The 24785-nt window shown below is 51.2% G+C and overlaps 1 protein-coding gene across 6 annotated transcripts; it reads right to left on the reverse strand.

Annotated features, from left to right (window-relative positions):
• Positions 1 to 4077: 4077 nt before the first annotated feature.
• Positions 4078 to 24785, reverse strand: PTGES (prostaglandin E synthase). Of its 6 annotated transcripts, none has more exons than XM_039720159.1 (5): positions 24439 to 24785; positions 13243 to 13352; positions 10811 to 11007; positions 9398 to 9480; positions 4078 to 6977 (listed from the first exon to the last, which is right to left on the reverse strand). In XM_039720159.1, exons 3-5 carry the CDS (start codon positions 10916 to 10918, stop codon positions 6728 to 6730), a joined length of 441 nt encoding a protein of 146 aa, XP_039576093.1. In that variant the 5' UTR covers positions 10919 to 11007; positions 13243 to 13352; positions 24439 to 24785; the 3' UTR covers positions 4078 to 6727. The 6 variants fall into 6 exon arrangements, with proteins under 6 accessions (XP_039576093.1, XP_039576095.1, XP_039576092.1 ...); XM_039720161.1 differs by having other exon boundaries at positions 13216 to 13352; XM_039720158.1 differs by lacking the exon at positions 13243 to 13352 and having other exon boundaries at positions 24439 to 24782.

Here is a 24785-nt window from a genome sequence, read left to right on the forward strand (position 1 = left end):
AAAACAAGAGGAGTCAGTGGTCAGGCAAAGGTGATACCAAATAGTTGAGGCAGCCAAGTTAAACAGGGCTCCAGAAGCTCACAGTGCTGAGCTATCCAGCAGCAGATTTGATGCAGTGTGGAGAGGTGTCAAGATGTGCCCAGGGGAAACTGCCCAGCACACGCTCAGACTGAAAGGCAGCAAGTCAAGTGGCAGGAATTGCTAGGAAAGGGTCAGAGAGCGAGGCAGAAAGTGTCCTCACTGCACAAATGAAGCCTAAAGCCATTGCACTGAGATACTGTGGGGATCAATGCTATGGTGCATTCAGAGAGGTGACACAGTTAATGGTGGGTGTGTGTTGGTGCAATGTGGCAGGGATCCAGCTGCCTGTGCAGAAATTGCTGCCCTGCCGACTTCCAGGAGAGCTGGGAGGAGAAGGGACACCTGGGTTTCCCCTGTTTCTTTCACTTCCCTTCACCTGCTGACTTGAGCAGCCTCCTGTCAGGCCAGCTCACACGGTGTCACTTACAGGATGGCTCTGTCACCTCCTCCTCCCCCCAGGCCATCCTCAATCCCCCCACAGAGCCAGGGGACCACAACACCGTCCCATGCACCCAGAGAGGCTCAGCTCCATGGGAGCCCAGGATCAGCTCCCTCCCAGCCTTTTTCCCTCCCATCACCAGTGGCTGCTGGGACACGTGGATCAAGGCTGGGGAAGGAAGGACCCCAAAACAAAGCATTCCAGCTGTCCCTAGAGGGGAACAAGGCTCATCCCACACCATCCCTGCAGCACCCAGCAGGAGCAATTCCCCATACTGGACATCACCCCAGGCCCACCATGGTCCCACACTCTTGACCAGCCCTGCCAAACTGCTCTGCTGCTGCTTTGTAACCAATTTGTTATTCATCCAGTAAGTGGCTTGTAGATCATTAAGGCAAATTGTCCAACCTCCCGCATAAAGAATATCACCCAAGCAGCATCCTCATGTCCTCTGCACGTGGCCAGTGCAGAGCATCCCTTTGGAAATCATCCAACCCTGAGTCAAGAGACCCTTGGAAGTGATGAACTTACAGATCCCAGGGCAGATTCCTGCAGTGACTCATCACTGTTGACTGCTGGAAATATGTCACTTATTTCCTGCCTGAACTGTCCCAACTTCAGTTCATCTTCCACTGGAGCAGAAGGTCTCAACCCATGGTCAGTGAGCTCCCAGGAGCTGGGGGACATCTGAGGGGTCTCAAACCAGGGGACAGACGAGCGTGGAGAGCTGCAGCTCACCTGGCAGGGTCTGCACTCCACGGGGGAGGGAGACACTGGGGGCAGGCTGTCAGTGAAGAGGAGCTCAAAGACCTCAGCTTCTCCAGGACGGGCATTTTTCCTCCCTGGAAGGGCACATCCATCACCAGTGCTAATTTCAGCAGGACAGCTGGTCTCCACCCATGCACTACAACTTTGGGAGTGTGGGAAGATTGCAAAGACATTTGCAAACTGTTCCCTTCCTCCAAGGAGTTGGTTTTCAACCAGGTGAATCCAAAAGGGCGGGTCTCAGGTGATGGGAGGATCTTTCTGGACCCCTTTCCTTGTTTCTGACCCCACAGCCTGGCACTTGTGCGTGGCTTGCTGAAAAGTTGAAGTTTGCCCCTACAATATTTTAATGAGAACAATTCTGTGTTGTCATCAGCATCGGCTGCTACAGCAGCAAGACAAAACCAAGGTCACATTTTCCAGCTCACGGGGACACCCGCCTGGTTATCCCCGGCCAGGATGAATCACAGACAAATCGTGGTTACAGTATCCTTTCCCTTTATCCTTTGCTGCTGAGCCCTTCTCCCTCTGGTGGCAACGGGGAGCTCTGAAGACGCTCTGAGTCCTGCTGGCACCACGCACAAACTGCAGGGACACATGTTCCTGTGACAGCAACGTGTCACCTCCAGCAGCAGAGCCCCTCCTGCCCTTTGGAGCAGGGCTCCTGTCCTGGGGGTTGTGATGCTCACCCCAAACTCTACATTCCCTATGGAAGGAGCATCTCCTCCCTGCAGCAGATATTTTGCTTGCTGCTGCTTCTTTCCAGCCCCACAGGGAAGCAACCTAAGGCAGCAGAGAAGCTGGAGGTAGCTATGCACAGGGGTGTAATGCTTTATAATTACTTGGGAAGAAGGGAGGAAGCAAAGGTTCCTTTTGCAGCTTCACAAAGTCCAGGAAGAGTTATCACGGGTAAGGAAGAACTCTTGCATGGAGATGCACAGCGTTGCAGCCATACACCACAACTTCAGAAGCAGGGGAAGTTTGCAAGGATATTTACAAACTGTTTCCTTCCTCAAACCACTCTCTTTTCAACCAGCTGACTCGCAGAGAGCAGCGACGGGAGGATCTCCCTGGGACTCACATCTCACCTTGCCTGCTTTGGAGAGGCCGATGGGCACTGGAGCAGACACCAGCCTCCTCCTCCTCCTCAACCCATTCCCAAAGGAATGGCACCTTCCCTGCGCCCCAAACACCTCCATGAGCACCCCCAGCTCTCTGCCCAGCAGAGGCGCGGAGGACCCGCGGGTGCGGGCGCCGGGGGGGTCCCCGTGTCCCAGTGTCCCCGTGTCCCCGTGTCCCCGTGTCCCCGTGTCCCAGTGTCCCCGTGTCCCCGTGTCCCCGTGTCCCCGTGTCCCAGTGTCCCCGTGTCCCAGTGTCCCAGTGTCCCCGTGTCCCCGTGTCCCCGTGTCCCCGCAGGGTCCCCGTGTCCCAGTGTCCCAGTGTCCCCGTGTCCCAGTGTCCCCGTGTCCCCGTGTCCCCGCAGGGTCCCCGCAGGGTCCCGCAGCCACACGAGGGTGCTGCAGCCCCGCGCAGCGCAGCCCGGCTGGAGCAGGGCATGTCTCACAGCTCAGCCCCACACCGCGTTAGAAAACCCCCCTGGAAAGAGTTTTCCCCGGTGCCAACTTCACCCTGGTGTGCCAGAGGGCAGCGGGGGAGCGCCGCTGTCTTCTCCACCTCGAAGTGCCCATGGCTGCAGGGCTGGCTCCTCTCTGCAACCCGCAGGAATCTCATTTCCTCAAGGGGAATTGTGTATCAAAATCGCACCTGCTAGAGGGAATGGGGATGTTGGGAGGGCGATCTGTGCTAAAAGGTAAGCTGCCCGAGATGGAATCTTGGTGCAGATGCCAGCAGGGAACGCTCTGGATGGAGAGAGACCCGGGGAGCGGGGCAGGCAGGTGAGGAAGAGGAGTGAGCACAGGAAAAGGTGTGTCCTGTGCGCAGGGGTGGGACGGATCCTGGGCTGGAAGCACCCGAAAGGGTGTGGGAGGGAAAGCGGCTTGTGCCGGGTCTCCTCCACTTGCTTTTCTCGCAGCACCGTGAGGTGACGCGTACGGGTGGTGTGAATCACAATCACACATTTAACCACAGAGCGGGGCGGAACGGACCTTAAAGGTCACCTACTCACACCTACTTACATCCAGCTTGAATTAGACAAAACTTGCTCAAACAACCTGGCTTTGAGCTGTGCCAGGGCTGGGCATCCACAGCCTCCCTGGGCAGCCTGTACCAGTGTCCCACCACCCTGGCAGGAAAAGAATTCTTCCTAAAGTCTAACTGAAATTTCTCCTCCTTCAGTTTGTACCCATTTAAAACTTGTTCTGCAGTCCCGGGTGGGTTTCACAGCGTTGCTGTTTCCTGTTTGAGCCAGGTGTGAAGAACAAGTTGTTGGACATAGCAGGCACACACCAAACCCCAGACTGGTGGGTGCAACCACTGTCCTTGCTCCCTGGAGCAGCAGGAGACACTGGGCACGTCCTTTGCCCACACTGATGCCAGAGCAGGAATTTGGGAGCTCTGGGCTGTAGATATTAATTGGGAAAAGGCAGGAATGCCTCTCACATGCAGCAACCACTGGCAGTGTCCAGGGGAGAGCAGTGGCTCTGATCACCAGGTCCCAGGAGAGCCCTGAAGGGACTGGTGCTGCCCAAGCAACCGAGCCCAGCTTGGTTTTGCTTCCCCCAAACTTCCACAACACTTCAAAATAAGTGCAATGCCTGGGCCTCTCTTAAGTTTGCCTTGCAGGCTTTTTGTGTTTGTTTTTTTTTGAGCCAGGAGAGTTCACATTCCCAAGCTTTTCCCTGCAGCCAGTAAGCAGAGTTTATTTTTTTTTTTAATAAAAAGGAGAAAGCAGAGCTTTGCATGTAACCTCAGCCTTCCTGAGCAGGGCATCAGCCTCAGGCACTGGACAGGCAGCTGAGAAGAGGCTGAAGCAGCTGGCAGATCTGGGGGTTGGAAGGGGGTTCTGGAGCCTCCCTTCTTCCTTCCTATGCCAAAATCTCCATCCCAGCCACATCTCCAACCTCAGCAACATGTACTGGAGAGAGTCCATTTTATAAAACCACTGCCTTTCTCATTTGAAAACAAACAGGGAAAGAAAACAACCAAGTGGAGCCATTTTCAGAAACTAACACAGACAGGGCAGCACCTCCCAACCACCAACAACTTAAGAAAATAGGGGAAAACCAGAGAAATGAAGCATTTGTTTCCCAGCAACCTAGTAAAAAAAAAAAAAGGGGGGGGGGAAGTTACTCATCTTGGAAAACACAAGCAGCTCCTTTATGAGTCCTAAGAACAGAAAGAAGAGCAGCCAGCTCTTACCTGAGCTTCTCCAGCCCTCCAGGATTTTTGGGTGAACACCAAGCTTTGTAACAACTTGCTGCTCAGGGAAGGGAAAGTGAGCAGAGCTGCTTATAATTCCCAGCTCTGCTGCATTTAAAGGATCAGCACAAATAATGCACACGTGGAAAAGAGGTTCCTCTGCAGGGCAGGTGAGTGCAGAGAAAAGGGATGTCTCTTTAGGAGTCCCAGGACACTGCAGGCCCTACAGTGGGGTTTGACATCCTGCTGAGGATCCATCCTGCTGGGGCTGGACCCAGCTGCTGCCCAGCTGCATCTGCTGCTCCCAAAGGAAGGATATATCAGAGCACAATGATTTGTTTTTATTGGGAATATTTGCTTCCTGCCACCAGGATGCATGTGCAGCAGCAGAGAAACATACAGGAGTGCAAGACCTTGTGCACCACGTGAGGCAGAAAAGATTTGTTAAGAGGGGTCTGTGTTACCCAGACATCTGTGGGAAGTGGCCAAGAGTGAAGTGCTGAACCTGCAATCCTGCCCACCTTCCTCGCAGTGGGAGAGCAGAATTCCACTCCAAACTTCACCACACAGCTCAGCCTGAGCCACAACTGCACTGGGATGGAGTTACTGGCACAGAAACTTCTGTCTGAGCTGAGAAAAGGCTGGACATCAGTCTGAGCAGGTGTGTCCCCCGTGCTCAGTGAGGGCTCAGCAAGAGCATCTCTGAGGAGAGCAGAGTCAAGGGAGCAGCCTTAGTGCACAGGACAGGTGGAAGGGGAATTTATCTTCTGCTCATTCTGGCTTGCCCCTGTGATGCTATTGAAATTCTGTGCTGCCCTCAGAGGAGGAGGCACCGAAGAGCAGAGGTTCCCTCCTGCCTTCTCCTCCAGAGGATGCTCCACTGCTGCTGGGAGCAGCCCCTGGCACAGGGGACAGCTGTGTGGCAGAGCAGCTGATGGGCCCTTGTCACCCTGCAGGACCCTGCTCCCAGCCTCTCCTCCCCAACAAAACACTTTTGGGTGACACTGCAGAGCAGCGATGCTCCCTTCAAAGCCCCTCTGCTCTTTTCCAGAGCTTTCTGCAAACACCAGCTGGTCCAGGCTGTGAAAGGCGTGGCAGCAGTGGACAGCAGGAAACAGCTGAAAGAAAACTCCCCTAAGGCGATCACAGCACATTTCCCAAATAGCAACGGGCCAGAGAAAGGCTACAAACAGAGGGGGAGAAACTCACTCTGCTGCCCTGGGGGCATTTTCAGGTATTAATGGCATGTGGACTACACTACCCTTCGGGAGAAAACTCTGTCTGCAAACCCCATTTCGTGCCAGCATTTCAGACATTCCAGAAGTCCCAGAACTTTGTGTCCAGCAAATGTGTTCAGGCTGCGTGTCCAGGGTAAAGGATTCCTGCTGGCCTCTCCAGGCACGTCACTCTGCATCTTGCTGTGGTGAGGCTGAGATGGAAAAGCCTCAGCTGCTGGCTGGGAGCTGCCAGGAGCTCCAGGGTCCTGCCTGCAGGGAGCTGTGTGCTGTGCTGTGAGACGGGGAGCACTGAATGCTCCAATGGCTTCACCCCTGAGATTTGGATTTCCCCGTCAGGCTGCCTGGAAGGCACCTGCCTCCTGTCCCCCTTGGTGGAGAGGGAACCTGAGGGACTAAATCCTAAGGGACTCACATCCCCAGAGATGCACATGGCTGGGCAGGAGCAGGGTGGCTGCTTTATAACCTCTGCTACCAACCACATCTGCTGACTAAGAGACTTTGTGGGATCCTCATGATTTTCCCTGCCTGATTCATAGGATATTCATGACCAGGAGGAAAATGTCTCAGTCACAGTTCCAAACATAGAAAACCTTTCCCTCAATGACCCCTTCCTCAAGGGGCAGTCCATGTCCTTTCCACTACTCACCCTCAGCAGGAGGGAGAGAAACCTGCCTCCACATCCCCTTCCTGCACGTCCCTGCTCTCTGGTGACCCCTCTGACAAATTCCGATGGCAGTGGAATTCCATCAAGGCTGCACTGAACATCCTCGGGGTGCAGGTGACCTCCCTGGTGACATCTCACACACTCACACTCTCACTCTCTCCCACTCCCAGGGGGCCCAGCGGAGTCAGGGTGAGGGGTTTGGGTGGTGGGTCTCTCTGGCTGTTACCAGTAGGGGCTGGTGGCCAGCAGGATCTGCAGGGCCATGGAGAGGCAGGGCAGCTGGGCCACGCTGTAGGCCACGGAGCGTGTGGGAGCCCTCAGCTGCAGGAGGTAGGCAATGGTGTGGATGATCCGTCCCACGCAGAAGATCAGGAAGTGGATCCTGGCCACTGTGGGGCTGGGATCCAGCAGGGAGTAGATGGCTCCGAGGAAGAGGAAGGGGAAGATGTTCTCCATGTCATTGCGGTGGGCCCTGAAAAGAGAGATAAGGTTGTTCCTCCCCACCAGAATTCACTGTTTTCTCTCATTCCTTCTAGCCAGAGTACCCACCCCTAGGTGCTGCTGGGCCTCTTCCCCATTGGATGGGGCAGACACAGTGTCAGTTCTCCCTTACACACAGAGGCAGGAGAATTTCACACCCTGTGTCTCTCCCTTGGGATGCTGAGCTCCTGAAACTTTCTCTCCGTGACTGGGACGCCTTTGCCACAGCAGATGACAGCTCCAGGGTTGGAGCTTTCAAATAAACAGAGCAAAACACAGACTCTGTGAAGCTGCAAAAAGCTCAAAACTGGTGTGGTGCCAGCACGGCATGGCCCCAGATGTGGCCATCAAACAAAAGCAGCTCCAGACCACAGCTTCTCCAGTGGAGAAACTCACAGGATGAGAGGGGTTGTGGTTTCACCTCTCTCCATAAATGCATCCAAAGGGGACTGGGGAGGAGTGGCCCAGGGACCCCCAGACTGTGGCTGGAGGGGATGCTGTGGCCATGTGGTGACACATCAGCACTGTGTCCCAGCTGAATGCACCTGCCTGGGTGTCACAGCACCACTGCCACAACCCCAGCACTAATGAAACAGCATCTGCTCAGGCCATGAGTGTGGGTTGTGCCCCTCCTCCCCCAGGCACCATCCTCTGAATAAACCCCAAGGATCTGGGGGTCCAGCAGGGCTGGAAGGACAAATGGAAGAGGAAGGAGGAGAAAGGAGAGAGCTGCAAGGCAGTCAGGGGCTCTTTAAGAGGAACAGGGTAAATGTCCTGCCCTGCTCTGTCCCTGCCCTGCACAGACCCTGGCTCTGCTCCCCTCCAGATACAGTCTGAGATGAGAAGCTGACATTGCCCTTGCTCTGGGGAAGCACCTTGGACTGAATGTGTCTTCTCCAGGGCTGCAAATACATCAGCAAGGACGGACTCTGAGAGCTTCAGCTGCCCAAGTCAGATCCCAGGCTGCCCCAGGTTTTTGCTGCAGCTCCAGTTATTTATTTTTATGGAAGTTTGTTTATCCTGAATAATCAAAAGAATATTATGATTATTATTTCTGCTATTATTTTATTTTTGCTAGGAAGGAAACGGCTCATTTTCCATCCTCCTCCTCCCACTGGCAGCCTGGCAATTAGGTGGCACTGGATGTTTTCTAAAGCAAATGCTGGAGGCAGTGGGACATGAACAGTGAGGTCCCCACGGGCTCAAGGACAGCAGGGCACAACTCCAGTCCCTTTCCTGCACATCATCAGCAATCCAGCCCAGCACTTGGGGCACCTCCTTTGGTAAGGGGGACAGCAAATCAAGCCCAGGGCTGAAGAACCCCATGCTGTACAATTGTACAACCGTGATTGTCACAGAACAGGGGTGACATTCAGAGTGTGCCCAGTCAGAGAGGTAAAAGTTATTGTAATCCTGTTCAGCCTTTTCCCAAATCCCCAAAAAGGGGCAGCTGCCTACAGCACTGGGACCAGTCACTCTGTTGTCTGTCCAAGCTGTGCAGGGATCTGGAGTCCTGTCAGAGCAGGACACAAAGAGACACTGGGAACCTGTGGGGCTTTGAGCCCCTAGAAAAGAGCTAGTCAGAGCTGGATGCTGAATGCAAACCCAGATCCCTGTCTTGCCCTTGCTCCAGTGCACACCAGGGTAAAGATTAAACTGCTCTCGTGCACAGGGCCCCAGAGCAGAGCTCAGGGCAGTCTGACCATCTAGAATATTGCTCCGTTAGTGAGTCCTTTAACTTCCCACTTCTTGTTTGCCAGCAGCTGGTGCGGAGGGAATGGTGGCACTGGGAATGGTGGCACTGGGAATGGTGGCACTGGGAATGGTGGCACCAGGAATGCTGCACTGGGAATGGTGGCATGGGGAATGCTGCACTGGGAGTGGTGGCACTGGGAATGCTGCACCGGGAGTGGTGGCACTGGGAATGCTGGCACCAGAAGGAATGGTGGCACCAGGAATGGTGGCACCAGGAGTACTGGCACTGGGAATGGTGGCACCAGAAGGAATGGTGGCACCGGGAATGGTGGCACCAGGAGTACTGGCACCGGGAATGGTGACACCAGGAATGCTGGCAGCAGGAATGCTGCACTGGGAATGGTGGCACTGGGAATGCTGCACTGGGAATGCTGGCACTGGGAATGCTGGCACCAGAAGGAATGGTGGTACTGGGAATGCTGCACTGGGAATGGTGGCACCGGGAATGCTGCACTGGGAATGCTGGCACTGGGAATGCTGGCATCGGGAATACTGCACTGGGAATGGTGGCATCAGGAATGGTGGCACCGGGAATGCTGCACTGGGAATGGTGGCACTGGGAATGCTGGCACTGGGAATGCTGGCACTGGGAATGCTGGCACTGGGAACGCTGGCACCAGGCATGCTGGCAGCAGAGGGAAGGCCGGCCCCGCTCACCTGCGGCACCGCTCCACGTCGGGGTCCTCGCGGCAGAACTGCAGCCCCCCGTTGCGCAGGGCGTCCTCTGGGTTAGCAAATGCCTGCAAGAGACAGTCCCCGCTGCTTACAGCCTTCAGGAACCTCACAGGTAGAAGCTTTGCCCCTAATCTTGAAGTTCTGTAGGGATTTTACCTGCCCAAATTTGTTAGCACTGCTCATACAAATGAGGGTCGCTGCACTTCCATGCACACTGTCCTGCACCTCCCCAGGAGTTCTCCCTCTCCTCCAAAAAACCCAGTGCTGCCTGCTGAGCAGGTCCCAAATGAGGGTTTCAAGGGAGCTCCCACCTCACGCCCATCCTCCTCTTCCCATGAAACCCATTTAGAGGAGACTTTCCAGGCAGCGGGATCGCTGCTGGCAGAGAGCTTGCAGACACAATGCAGCCTCCAAAAGATAACCAGCACTGACAGATTACAGAACATTCCCTGGCTGGCTTTTTGGCAGTGGCACTGTGTGGCTTTCCCACAGGGAAATGGGATCCTACACTAATAAAGTTAAAAATTAAATTATTTGTGTGAGCTCCTCACCTATGCTCAGAAGCTGTTCCTCAGGGACCTGGCTGCATCTGACAGCTTCATTCTGCAGCCTGGAAAGGGCCCTGCTGCTTTCTTTAATTATGTTACAAGCCCAAACTGTCCCAGGGCTGGAGCATCATTTAGAAGCACAAGGGGAGAAGACAACTCATCAGTCAAAATGATGCCACAGCACAGGGTATTTGTATTCTGTCTGAGACCAGAAATGTCTCCCTCCCTCTCCACTGACACAGTCAGAAACTCCTCAAATACTTTAAAACAGATTTTACAGAAAGTTGGGTTTTATCAGGAGTTGGGGTGAGGGTAGCAAAAGTCCAGTTGGCCCCAACTCCTGACAGCAGCTGGTCCTCCCTGACCAAAAATCATCTCCTCCAGCTATTGTTTTATTGCCCACAACTTGCTGCTCTCCTGGAGCGTTCCCTTAGCCAGTCAGCCTCCAAAAGATCAAAAACTTTCTGCTACATTGCAAGAAAAAAGATCATTGCAATGATTTCTTCTTAAACTTTTTTTTTCTTCCAGACCCTGCAAATCAACTGTAAACAGACTCTTTCTAGAAGCATCTCACCTGCTTGGCATTTTAGATCTGATTATTATTTAGATTAGGTTTCCAAAGTTATAAACAAAGTATAAACAAACAGAAAGAGTCAAAGAGAAGTGAGATTTTTTTATCTGTTGCAGCTATGAAACAAGTTTTGCTTTCAAATGAAGTCAAAGAAAACTCAGCTTGCTTCAGGAAAATTTTGCTGAACTTTTAGAGAAATAAAAGAAGAAAGCAAAATCACAGAAACCCAAGCAAAGAGCCAGATAGGGAGGAGAAGAAAACGAAACTGGATCTTACCTTCTTTCTGAGTCTCACTTGCCCCGTAATGATGGCAACCACATACATCTTTAAAATCAGAATTGTGCTGTAGAACGTGAATGACAGGAACACTTTATTCTCCATCATTTTGGGAGAACGTGCTGCTGGATCACTTCAGCACCCAAAGCCAGGGGAGATCTTGGGCTGCGAGCCCCGCAGGAGAGAGGCAGGAGCGGCTGCGTTTAAACACAACACAACACAACACAAATCACTCATTTGCCGGGCCCTGTGCCGGGACAGCGAGCAAACCCAAGCAGCATCTTCTGCTCCTCACACCCCGAGCTCCCTGCGGATGAGCTGCCGAGGCAGGAGGGGCCGGGCACAGAGCTCCGACCCTCCGGAGCAGCCCGGCTCCCCCTCCCAGCCCCGCGGGCCCCGCGCACAGCATCCCTCGCCCGGCCGGCGCTGCTCACCCGGCAGCGAAGCCGGTGAGGAGTGGGGAGGAAGGTAAAGCCTGCCGCAGCCCCGGCAGCCCTGCCTGCAGCCCCGGCAGCCCTGCCTGCAGCCCCGGCAGCCCTGCCTGCAGCCCCGGCAGCCCTGCCTGCAGCCCCGGCAGCCCTGCCTGCAGCCCCGGCAGCCCTGCCTGCAGCCCTGCCTGCAGCCCTGCCTGCAGCTCCCCGGGCTGCGCTTCCCGTCCCGCCCAGCGCGGGCTGGGCGCTCGCCCCGCGCCAGGGCAGGGGCAGCCGCGCTTTTCCTGCAGATCCACCTGCCGGGATGGACAGGGGACACAGCTGTCCCCCGCCCACCAGCCGGGAGCCTGGGCTGCCCCGCAGCCCCGGATGGGAGGGGAGCCCCGGGAATGACCAGCCAGGAATGTCCTGGACCGCAGAGCTGAAGTGAAGAGCTGCCGGCCCAACCCAAAGAAGAGGAGGAACCAAGGCAGCCTGATGGAATATTTGGTTTAGAAAGTGCCTTGTGAATTTGGAGCTGGATTTTCATCAGCCATCAAAGACTGTGGAATAAAGAGTGGGACCGGAGCCTCTGCAGGCAGCTGGGCTGCTATTTAATGCAAACTTAACTCCTTCTCCCCCAGTGCTAGCAGCAGCAAACCTCAGGGAGCCAGAGGTGTGGGGGCTGATAGGAGCTCTCCAAGTTTATTAGAGTGGAAGGGCTGGATTTGGTATTCATTTCCTTAACACAGGAGAAAAACAAAACAAAACTAGCAAAAACAAATAACAAAAAAACCCCTTATTTCAGGAAAATAGAAAATTCTTTGCATTTGCCTCTGAATCTTCCTCATGGCCATTCTGCCCTGGTGCTGCAAACCCAAAGACCTTCCACTGCTCCATGCAATGCTCTGGCTCAGCCTCACGATATCTGAGAGTGTACATGGAAGCACAAAGCAGTGAAGGAAAGGCAAAGCTGGACCTGCAGTGCAAGCACAGGACCTGGATGTAGCTCCTGTGATTTGTGTTGCCATGGCAATGGGGTGAATTTGGAGTGGAGGCCATGTGGTCTAGTTTTTCTACCCGATACCCAGAAAAGTTTTGACAAACCAAAACCTCCTACCAATAAATATTCTGTACAACACACCCACAAATAACAGAAAATTTGATCACTATTGGCAGCACTTTGCACTATAGTGGTTAATAAGATGTAAAAGCTGGCCAGTTTAATATTTAGCTGGCAGACAAGAATTTTACTTGAAATTCCAGGAACAGTTTGACAGATCTGTCCTCTCCCACCCCACAAGGGTCATCTTTTGGTAGGTCTTGTGTCCTCAGAGTGTTAACCTGGGAAATTAAGATTGTGATTGCCACTGCATTGTTAGTGCTCTGTAAAGCCACTCTGCAGTTCAGCCATTTGTCATGGGCAATCCAAAAGAACCATACATGTGACATTCAATAAACTGTGCTATTCCTGAACCCAGCTGGCTCTTCTGAATGTGACCAGACTATAGTTCACAGACTATTGGTGCACCTGGCATGAAGCCTTATAGATAGGTTTTTTTAGCAGTGCAGAAAGCCTTTGAAAACCCCAAGCACTTGGTTTTAAGGGGGAGGTACTTGCAGCTGGTCACCACCACCCTGGCGCTGGGGAGGCTGCAGGACAAGTCCCGGCACAGCCCAGTGTGGAGCTCTGCAGCCTCTGGCAGGCTGCTCCCCTGGAGGTGGGAATGGGGACACCAGGACCTGCAGCAGCCAGGTGGATTCAGGCTCTGTGCTAAGAGCTGGGGTGTTCAGCAGTGAACCATCCCAAGCACTGCACCCTCCCATCCCTCCTCTCCACAGCTGACAGGGATCAACCCACAGCAGAGAAGACCTCAGTGCCCAAGGACTGGGGTTATGCAGCCCCACAGCATGGATGAGACATTCTCCAGCAGCCCCTTCTCCCAGGAGCCTGGGAGAGGACAGGCAGCAAATCCCTTCACCAACACATCACACCCTCCATGCAGCAGCTCCAGTTTTTACCAGCTGATGATCCAGTCCACGGCGACTTCAGCAGTGGGACCTTTTTCCTTCATGCACCTTCTTCCCCTCCCAAGGCAGCCAACACCTCGCTGAGCAGCAGGAATATGCACCTGCAGACAAGCCAGGACTCCTCCAGCAGCCAGCCAGCCTGCTCCTCCTTGGCACAGCTCAGACACTGGCAAGGAGCCCTGGACAATTTGCAGCAGCAACTGGCACAAATTTACATTGAACAGAGAGATCAGGAAGCACGCCTTGTTCAGGGATAAACCCTCAGGGCAAACTCAGGTGTGGATGTGTTAATTTTAAAAAAGTTTTATTTTTCTGTGTGTTTATGCATTTCAAACCCCTTTCGGTGTTCCACAGAGTGGACCCCCAGAGGGGAGGGTAATGGATGGGGATGAGGAGCAGAAGATGACTGCAAAGGCAGGTGTAACCTCCTGGGATCCCAGCTCCTTTTCAGTTTACCAGGTTCAGGGCTCTCCTGCTGGGTAGAACACACCCACACTTGCACCCTCCTGGCTTTTGAGACCCAGCAGCTGCTGGAAGCGTGTTCAACCATCCCATTAATCCATGCGGAAGCAGGCTGTTAATATTAATGATTTGATCCTCCTCCACAGATCACATCCTGCCTGGACAGAGCCCTCAAGAAGGCCAGGTCCTAACAGCAGCATGTCTTTAAACTACAAGACATGCCTTAAAACCTTGAGCATGAGAGGTCTCAACCCAGGAAAAGATCTACCTAAACCAAACACCGCTAGCTGAAAACACTGTTTTGTTTTGTTTTGGTTTTTTTGAGAAATTATTAATAAAAATCCGTGAGAGACTTTGAAAGATTAGGTTGTCAGGTTAGACTGACCCCAGGAGCTGTAGGAAAAAAATGCAGCATTTTGCTGGAGGAGGAACTGAACTGTAGGAAGCAGAAGGAATGAAAAATTAATGAGAAAGCTCGAGACAAGTACTTAAAAATAAAAGCCTGTAAAAGCGATTCTGCTTTGGCAAAATCATGGAAAAAAATCACTCTCGATTCCCACACAGTTATTTATTTGACCAACTGAATTACACTACAGTATTGTGACATATTTTTCCACTCTTGCTCCTCTGGGGAATTTCCCGGTGGCAGCAAAAGAAGGGAGGAGGTTCAGTGGATCACTGGCACATCCGCTGGGGTGGCACAGCCTGGGCTCCACCCTGATCCCAAAGGAGAGCCGACACTTTGAGCAATTGCAGCTCAGATCCCCCGAAATTTTCCCTAAGGAGCAATTACATCCCACAGCTGGGGCTAAGCAAAGAGCCCGAGGGGGCTGCTCCAGGCTGGAGGAGATGGGCAGGTGGGTGGCACTTCTCCAGCATGCTTCCACATGCTGGTGGAGAAGCTGCAGAGCCCAGCTGGGATTTTGCTTGCCCAGGAGCTGAGCTACATTCCCAGCTTGCTCCAATGCTGCAGTGTGCACTGGTGCCCTCCTGCCCTGCCATTTCCTCCTGCTGCTCCCAGCACAAAGCCTTGGAGCCTGCACACTCCAGTGATCACCTGCACCCATCCTGGGAAACCCAGCTGCCAAGGGAGGCTGTGCTGTGCTGGCTCATCACACACGATGGCTTTTCAAGTAAAGGCATGAGCGTTTCAAGTGTTTATTAGTGAGAAGGGTGCTCCACCTGCCTTCCCTCCCCAGCCTGCACGAAAGCTCCCACCGCCGTGACGCACCTCCCATGGACCTGTGAAATGCTCTTGCTTCACCTGCAGCTCCCCATCCCCAGACTCCTGGGCTCCTCATGCTTGTTTCAGCAACATGACACAGAAGATACTGCAAAGTCAGTAAGCAGTGGAGCCACCAGCACCTCTGGCCGCCAGCATTAGCATCTGTTGTGGTTTGACACTGGCCAAACTCCAGGCACCCACAAAAATCGCTCACTCGCCCTCCCCTGACACAGCTGGGCAGAGGAGAGAGAAAATTAATGAAGGGTTCATGAGCTGAAATAAAGACTGGGAGAAAAACTCTAAGGGCAAAATAGGCTCAGCTTAGAGGTATGAAATGAATTTATTTCTAACAAAATCAGAGGAGGATAATGAGAAGTGAAATAAACCCTTAAGAACACCTTTTCTTCCCCCAACTCCTCCCTTCTTCCCACTGACAGTGCAGGGACACAGGGCATGGGAGTTTTGGTTATTTCATCACTGAGATTTTCTTCAACTGCTCAGGGAGAGAAGTTTTTCCCTTGGGACACTGTGGGGTCCCTCCCACAGGAAACAATTCTCCATGATCTTCTCCAGTGTGGGTCCACTCTCATGAGCAGTATTCCTTCCCAAACTGCTGCAATGTGAGTCCCTTCCTGGGCACACAGTCCTCCAAAAACTGCTGTGGCATGGGTCACTTTTCCACAGTGCTCCAAGGAGAGGCTGCTCCAGCCTGGAAGCAGGGCCCTCTCTCCACTGGATCTCCCACTGGGTCACAGCCTCCTCCAGGCACCCATCTGCTCTGGTCTGGGCACTTCTGCCATGGGCTGGGGGTGGATCTCTGCATCCCTGTGGATCTCTGCATCCCCTGTGGATCCCCACGGGCTGGGGGTGGATCTCTGAATTCTGATGGACCCATGAGCTGCAGGGGCACAGCTGCCCCACCATGGTGATCACCACGGCCTGCAGAGGAATCTCAGCTCTGGCACCTGGAGCATCTCCTCCCCCTCCTTTTCCACTCACCGTGTTGTCTCCATGTTGTTTCCCTCACATGTTCTCACCTCCTCCTCTTCTCTGGCTAGAAAAAAACTCTGTTCCCCACTTTGCTCTGATTTTCTTCTCAAATATGTTGTCAGAGAGGCATTACCATCATCTCTAATTGGGCCAGCCTTGGCCAGCAGCATGGCCATCTTCAGAGCCATTAGGAATTGGGTCAGAGCCATGAGGGGAAGCTTCTACCACCTTCTCACAGAAGCCACCTCTGTGACCCCCCCGCTACCAAAAACCAGGCAGGGGAAAACCAACATCTCAGGAAACAACTGGGATGCTTCAGCCTTCAGCAAAGTCAGGCAGATTTTGTCTGGTTTGCATTTTAAAGTGAGAGCACTGGCTGCAGCTATCTGAGAGGCCTCAAGCAGGAGGAATGCACATCAGGCTCTCCCAGATTGTCCTTCACACTCAGAAGAGCAGATGCCTGCAGCAGGCGAAAGCCATCAGGAGAGGCCCAGGGAAGGGGCAGGAGTGTGGTGGCTCTGAGTCTCAGGCAGAGCAGAGGAAGCTGCTGTTCCTCAGCCAGGCCCAGGGCCAAGCCAGAGGCAGTGGCATGTCCTCCTGATTTTTTCCTCCAGCTCCATCCACCATCCTTTCCTGCCTGCTCCTGGGCTGCTCCCAAGCACTCTCCTGTCCCAAACTGCCACAGACACCCTGGCTGCAGAAGTGTCACTGTCCCCTCTGCTGCTGTGACACTGGAGATGCCAGAAGAGAGGCCAGCAGGCTGTGGGTGTATGGAAATAGATTATTTTCTCTTGCTCTGAGCCTCACATGGATTCGTGCCTGGGCTTTCTCTTAGAGGAAAGAATTCCTTGGCTGTGCTGCTCTGTGCCTTCAGGGATGAAAGCCCACTGGGGAAGGAGCTGAGGGGAGTGATTTTTCCTCTCTCCTCTCTCCCTCTGTCCCAGCTGGTTTAGGTGCTGGCTTTAGGCAGAGCTGCACCTGCTACTGCTGAGACCAGGTAAAGGTGGAAGGGCTTGGGTGTGGGGAAGCTGTGTCTCTCTCTCACTCAGCCACACCTCAGCATCTCGTGATGTGTTTTGCTTCTGAAAAACCAGATCCCATCACCTGTAAACAACAGGCAAAACACACTTGTGTTACTGCCCAAAAAGAGGGAGTTTCCCTGCCAGACTGGGAGAGGAGAGGAACAAATTACTGCCAAAAATTTCAGAATTTGGGAACATTTCCTAGACTTCAAGCATTTGCAAAACTACAGTGTAGATGCAGATTCCCTGGTGGGGTGCTCTGAAACAAGAGCAAAGGTAAAGGAAGCTGCATGGTCCAGCCTCCACATGCTGTGTTATGGAGAGGTGGAAATCAGGGCATGGCAATCACAGCATGAAGAGCCCTGGCTCACTAACAGGGCTGGGAGAGAAGCAAATGTGGTCCCTGATTCCAGCCTTATTTCCAGACCTGACATTGAACAGCAATGAGCAGCTTCAAGGTGAAAAGTAGAAAACAAACCTTTTATTTCCTGGGCTGCTAACCCTGCCTTGCAACCCAGGAAGAACAGGTTGCTGAGCTTGCTAATTTTAAAATCTTTTAAGCCCTGTTTTCACCAGATAGGCATTTTCAAGTTCTCACAGGACAAGAGGGAATGGAAAGGTCAGCACGCCATTGCCTGTCCCTGACCCAAGCTGAGTGGCTACACCACCCTGGTGAAACCGACTCCGAGGAGAGCCTTCGTTCATGGCTCTGCTACAGAGCTGCACCCACCACAAAGATTTACAAAACACAGACCCTTGAGTTCTCTTGGGTCCCCTTCATCACCCCCAAATTAAAGAGGAGCATTTCCTCCCACCCTCCTGCGTAGGTCATGTTGTCTAGATCTCTTTAATACACATGCCAATCTTGTAAGTGACGCTTTGCAATGTCCTGGAGGGCGACTGAGCTTCCTAGAGCAGACCAGGATCTCCTTCCCACAAGACCTGACTCAGGCAGAAGTCAGAGCTGCTCAGTAATTTGAGGTTTTTTGAGTCAAGTCATTGTGTCATTGGCTCAGACACATCCTAAAACTTTCCCTTTTCCTGCACAGAGTCATGAACAACATATTCTTTGTTCATTATATGAACAACATATATTTTTGGGTTTTGGACCGAAAGGTGGGTCTCATTAGCAATGATAAAAGCACCCTCCCCACAATCAGCCTGAAAAGCAAGGAACAATTTAGCAGTTATTTACAGTCCCTTTGCCTGGAAGCTTTTTATTGTGCTGTTGTCTCAGCTGACCTCTTGCTCACAGCAGTGGCAGCACTGACACAACATGACCCTGACTTTATCCAGAGCAGAATTTGGGTTGAATGATGCAAAGAAGTAGAAAAACATCTCCACTCTACTCTGCAGGCAGTGATGCTTGGGCTAACCATCCTAAGTTTTCTTCTCTGCCTGAATGATGCATTGGCAGGACTCTGACAGCCTGCCCAGCTCCCGTGTGCTGATTACTCTCCTGATTTACAGGCCACATCCTCATGTCTACAACATTCCCAGAAATCTGCCCCACCCTGTATTTATGCAACCCTGAAGCCCTCTGTGGGGGAATATGTGCTTTTTGCAATTTTTTACAAAGCTGCAGAATGCATCTCTCTAGCACAACACATTTCTGTTAATAGCACCACTGACTCAGGCAAGAATGAACAAGAAGTTCCCCAATAAGCAGGAGAGAAGATGGATCCCAGCTGTGGAAAGGCTGTAGGGACAGCAGGCTATGGGATGCTGCATTAGTGGGGCTAGAGCCGTCCCACAAGGAGAGGTGGACATCAGCAAGGGGCAAGGAGCTGTGTGCACCGTTGTTGCAGTGGGGGAAGTTGTGTGAATGCCCAGTGGTGGAAGGAGCTGCTGCTCTTCACCGTGAGTGGGGCCTTGCAGGGCAGTTTCAGCCGTGGGACTCGCCGTGCCTGCAAGGCAGGACGTGCCCCTGTGGGGGATAGCAGTGGATTGAGGCTCTCTGGTCCCGTTCACCCTGATTCATCCAATCTTCAGAAGGAAGAGATTAACTTAAGCTCTGAATCACAAGGTTTAATTCTCTTTCTTGTAAATTTGTTGTCGTACATGAAGTTAATGTTTGATAATTACATGCGTGAAGTCACCATCCAAACTGGTAAAATTCTCCAGACAATGAAGTTCCATAATGAAACACAATTTAAACAATAAGTTCCATAATGAAACACAACTTAAATTAAGACGATGATGATAATAAAAATAATAATAATATTTTATGGGATCTCCTTCCCCTTTTGTTTATGTCACAGGCAGACATACAGGGGAATTAAGAAGAACGGCAGTTCTTGCTCAGCTTTGCCCAACATTCTCCTCCTTTGAAATGTGTCTGTGAAAGCACTTCTTACTCAGCTTTATTTTACCAGTCCCATTTTCTTTCATCTCTCTTCAAAGGAGATTTCTCCATGCTTTTGATTACCCCCGTCATACTTTCATATTTCCCTCTATGCTGAAGCAAGCAGATGACCAGCACATGACTGCCAACTCCTTTAGCCCCTGCACTTCAAATGTCCTTCAACCTCCTAAAAACTCATTTTTCTTTTAAATGCCACAAGTCCTCACTGAGGGGGGTCTCTTGGTGACTCCACACCAAGTTATTTAGTACTCTAGAGGGGCTACTCCCAAACTGTAGGAATTCCAGTGATGTTATATAGAAGACAGCCTGGGACACTTCAGCTATCAGCATTAGATCTGGCTGCTCATCCCTGCTCCTTGGGGCCTCTCTGTATCCTGCAGCCAATCTCCTCTTTTTCTGGGCTGTTAGTGTGGACCTAACATTGCTCTTTGCAGAGCACATCCTTCTCCTCTTTTCAACTCATTCCAGCTCCCTGTTGGCCACAGGGTTCCCAGCTCTCAACCACACATTTTAACAATAGCTGGAAACTGGAGTCCTGCAGGGAACATTTTATTTTAGCAGAGTACATTTTTCTTCCTGTTAGATAAAATATCTCCTGGGAAAAGAACCTAACAGTTTCTGATTCAACCTTTATTTAACATTGAGGAATCTGTATGAAGATGATACTTTACAGGTCATTCAGACTAAGATTTGAGGCATAAATTACAGGTCCTCAGGCTTCCCTGCAATGACATTCTGAGCCCAAACCACAGAGAAGGACAGACCTGGTGGAATTTCCAGGAAGCCTCACTAGTCTCCACAGAAATCACCAAATCTCTTCTTGCTCAGGAGACCCTGCTCCATAACCTCCCCAGCACTTCAAGGGGCTCAGAGCCAGCCTCTCTGAACAAATGGAGAAGCTATTACAGCAACAAATAGTCACTTTCTCCTGATGAACCTACTTGGTCTTCAGTGTCAGCTGCTAATTGAGCTGATTAAAACCAGGCAGAGGTCTTTATCTGAGCATGAGCTGAAGACATAGCAGGGAAAGCAGAGATACCAGTCAGAACAGCTCCCTTGCAAGACTAATTTTAGTGACATGTGTTGATGGCTCTTCCACAGGAGATAGTGTAAGAGCAGGGTGATAGTTTTTTAAACCCCAAGTCAAACACAGCGTCTGATTCTGGTCCAACCCAAAACATTTTAATTCCTCTTTCACCTAAGGGTCCAAGACCATTGGATAGGGCTGTCTGCTTAATAACATCACCACCTTTGTGCTTAGGATGAGATACAAGCACTCACCACATCAGAGCCCATGACTGGAGTGAGGGCACAGCATTACTCATGCCCTACTCTTCCTGAGGAATCCTCCCACACCATATGAACTTAGTGTTTTCTTATTGCATGCAGCTGAAGTTTCATCTCTTTCATGCTGTTTTTTCCCCTAAATTATTATTTACAATAGAATTCTATTTAAAATAGAATATGGGCTAAAGTTTCCCTATTATTTTTTGTTCTTTCAGTGAGAACTATTGCTATACAGGCATACAGGCTCACACGAGACCCACTCTGCTCCAAGCCAGCCCGGAGAACAAAACCAGAAATTCCTGGAGCCAAGCCAAACAGGAACACTCTCCAATTTCAAATTCTGGGCTCAATTTGAAAAACAAGGTTAAAAACCAAAGGCAGGATCAAGGCAGGTGAAGTTTAACTCTCACAGTGCCCCCATTTCACCAGTGAGCACCTACAGCACAAGGTTTAATTCTCTTTCTTGTGGATGTGTTGTCATAAATAATGGGAATGTTCAATATTTACATGCCAAATTCACTGTGCACACCATTCAAACTAAACCACATCCTTGGACAATAAGTTCCAAAATGAAACAAAATCTGAACTGAGATGATGGTGATGATAATGATGATTATCATCATCATCATCTTTTTATGGGATCTCCTCCCCCTCCTGTTCATGTCATGGGGAAACAAGCAGAGCATTAGGAACAGATGAGGTGGCCAAGCCAGTGCTGCTTGACCCCAAATGCAGTTTCCAGATCTAATCACTAAACCACAGAGGATGTCTAGCTAGGAATGTTTAGTTTACGAGTCAGAACAGAGCCTGCCAGCATCGACAGCCCATCCACTGGGTCTATCTGTACCATTCATACATTATTCATCTGGACTTTGCACGACACAGGCCTTGAAATCAGAGCCCGGAGGCCAGAAGGGGTGAAAAGGCAAGGCTGCTAAATGGTAAAGCACTTCCACACCCTGCTTTGCTTTCCCGAGTTCCTGCCCTGAGGGTGCCTCTCTCAGCTGCCAGCCCAGGTGCATTTGCATGGTCCAGTGGAGACTGCTGCTTATCTGCACCTGGCTTTGGGTGGTGCCTTTATCGTGGAATCATAGAACCACTCAGGTTGGAAAAAAACCTCTAGGGTCATCAAATCCAGCCACTAAACCACCAAACCACTTCCCAAAGTGCCACATCCACATGACTTTTCCAGGGAGGGTGAACCAGGCCCTGAGCTGCTGGGTCCTCTCGCCCTGCAACAGCAGAGACCCAAAGAAGCCATAAAACACCCATGTGAGCCCCAGTGTCACAGCTCTGGTAGTTAACAGTAGTTAACCAGTAGTTCAACTCTTAACAGCAATTTTCTCCAAGCTATTCCTTAACTTTATTCCTAGCACCAAAATATGAGACTGGAGTGTGTCCAGGACATAAAAGTCCATTTGAGAAGTGGACACTTGTTAAGATCGTTCAAGTACAGATTTAAAAACTCTTCAAAGCCCATGGCCGTCCTGGCAACTCCTGTTCATGTGAACATAAACCTCTGATTCTATCCAAAGCCAAGTGGCTGCCTCCCTCCATCCCTTCTGCTCCTGGAACACACCGTGGCCTGTGGGGGAACAGAGCTATTTTGGCTGCCAGGCACCTTAATAATTCCTTGTGCTTGTTCTGAGAAAAACCATCTCCATCCATCACTGCTTGATGGAGTTGATATGTGTGAAAGATCAAGCAGGTTCCAGCACCAGGACTCACTCCATAAAGAGCAGGGTCCTGCCAGCATTGTCACCTTGTGCTTATCTATAAAACATTCAACTTCCAGCAAGTTCCCACGGTAGGCAAGAAACATGAGACTTCCCTCACCCACAATCGAGCACAGCTTAAACACGTTCCCTCCCCGCCCTACCAGGTAACACTGCCTGTGTAGCTCCACCTGCTGCAAACCACTCGGGACCAGATTAAAAATCCCATTTTTCTCCTCTGCAGAGCTGTCACCACGGCCACAGGGCACCTGTGGGCCCTCAAGCAGCCATCAACAAAGAGTGTGTTAAAGCTCCATACCCCAAAAATATAAGAACCTTACAACTCCCTCCTCATTAACAGGCCAACCTATATTTAAACAGGAGAATTAATGCTAGAATGAGTAACCAGGGTCCTCCCTCTACAACGCAAGCTTACATCTGTACATTATTAACAAACCACCAATATTCCACAAATCAAACAAGCAGAGTATTAAACATTTTGTTAACCCGACAGAGGAGCATCCGCTAAGAAAGATTAAAACCTGTAAAAGGAACTAGGCAAACCCATCAAGGCCCGACTGTTTGCCAAAAACATAGCCTTCAGCAGACCCAAAACAAGCATTGAAGGTGATGCCTGCCCAGTGACTCACGTTCAAGGGCCGCGGTGTCCTAACGGTGCAATCAATTGTGCCATAAATAGAGACTGGTATGAATGGCTAAACGAGGTCTGAACTGTCTCTTACAGGCAATTGGTGAAATTGATCTCCCTGTACAAAAGCAGGGATAGCCACATAAGACAAGACGACCCTGTGAGCAGCACTGACAAGCCCTGCTCGGTCCCAGCTGCTGTGGGGAGGAGCTGTGCCTGTGCAGCCCAGGGAGAGCTCTGGGCTGAAGCACTCAGCATCCCAGCTCTGGTTGTTCACCCTGCTGGGACAGCACAGTGACACTCTGCTCTCTGACTGCAGCCTGGGCTAGGGAAAAGGGCTTTGAGACTGGGCATCCAGACAGGAAACATTTTTTTCTTGTTGTAGGTAAGAGACAACAACCAGAATAAAATCCAACCCTCCTGGTACCTCAGAATTTCACAATGGTTCAGACATGATCAAATGAATTATTTCCCAAGGGCAGATTTACTGCACAAGTATATAATGTTCTGTTTTGCTCAGATGCCAAACTCATCCACATCTCTCCTCGTTGGACTGTCCCTCTTCAGAGAGCACAGCACCACACACTGGCCCAAGGGACTCTGATTTCGTACCCCAGATAAGGATTTTGAAGCCTGTCCAAGTTTAATCACAGCTCAAGCTCTTGAATAAATATTTCAGCGACAAAACAGAATTGTTAAACCCTTTGCTACGAACTACCGTGTTGAAAAAAAAAATTTCCATCATCCACAAACCTCAATTTTCCTACCTGCAAAAGAAGGATGACAGGCTCTTGACTCCCTGGGTGTTTCTAGGATTAGACAATGTCTGCTCAACGTTAATGTAGATGATGGTATTTTTTGTTATTGCTTCTGTCACATTACAGAGAGGTCAGGGAACATACTCCACGAGTCAGAGCCTTTCCACAGCATTAGTGTAGCCCTCAGAGCTTAGAGATCTGTATTTGGATAAAGCCACCACAACCGCCTCTTTAAAGATCCCAATGTACGTCAGAGGTGACAGCCCTTTCCTGTCACCACCTCATCTCTGTGTTTAGGATAAGCACCACTTGGAAGATGATACTGAAATTAAAGCAGGGAAAGAAAACAAAGAAAAACCACACATACTGGGAGTACAGGGGGTGGGGTGGGTGGGGTGTGGTAGAAAAAGAGTAAAAATACAGGAAAATCCTTTCAGAAAAACTCAGGCTGTTAGTGAGCATCTAGCCAGAGCCAGAGGGCAGGGAGAGATTATGTAAAAATGAATGTAGGGAAAAATGAGTCTCCCAGCTTTCCTTCTCCAGTTAGTTCTGCAGGAACCTCTTGCCAGCCCAGCAACTCATGTAAAACAGCACATTTCCAAACCTCTTTCACAAACAAAGCATTTGGAAATATTGAGGATATTGTACAACCTCCAACAAATATACAGACTTTTTCTGGGAAAAGCATTGATTCATTGATCTTGAAATTCTTACCTGGAAAACTCTTGCACTCCATGAACTGAAGATGGGGCCGTAGCCCTGATTCCTGGCACCCTGTCCCCTGGCTGGAGACATTTTCCTCGGCTCACCAGCCAGCTGGGAGGTCTGCTGCCTTGTGATGCTGCCTTGAGAGCCCTGCTAACCCAGATTCTCTGAGCTCTCTGCCACAGAGCTCAAAGTGAGCCAGCCTAAAGTCCTGAAAATGCTGACTTTGAACCAATCAAACTGCAGGTGGCAGGAAATTCCAACACACCAGAAGCAGGGTCAGGCCAGGCAAAAATCTCATCTGAGGCTTTTCTCTCTCCTCACCCTTGGCTTTGAATACTCCATCTCTGCATCCC

The sequence above is a fragment of the Passer montanus genome, unplaced genomic scaffold, assembly GCF_014805655.1.
Source record: "Passer montanus isolate IOZ18808 unplaced genomic scaffold, ASM1480565v1 scaffold43, whole genome shotgun sequence".
Classification (NCBI taxonomy): Eukaryota; Metazoa; Chordata; class Aves; order Passeriformes; family Passeridae; genus Passer; species Passer montanus.

Coding starts and splice junctions, on each gene's coding strand:
- PTGES (XM_039720159.1), bottom strand. CDS start 10,918: ATGATGGAGAATAAAGTGTTCCTGTCATTCACGTTCTACAGCACAATT. Junction 9,481..10,810: donor AAGTGAGACTCAGAAAGAAG/GTAAGATCCAGT, acceptor TGTCTCTTGCAG/GCATTTGCTAACCCAGAGGA. Junction 6,978..9,397: donor GACGTGGAGCGGTGCCGCAG/GTGAGCGGGGCC, acceptor CTCTCTTTTCAG/GGCCCACCGCAATGACATGG.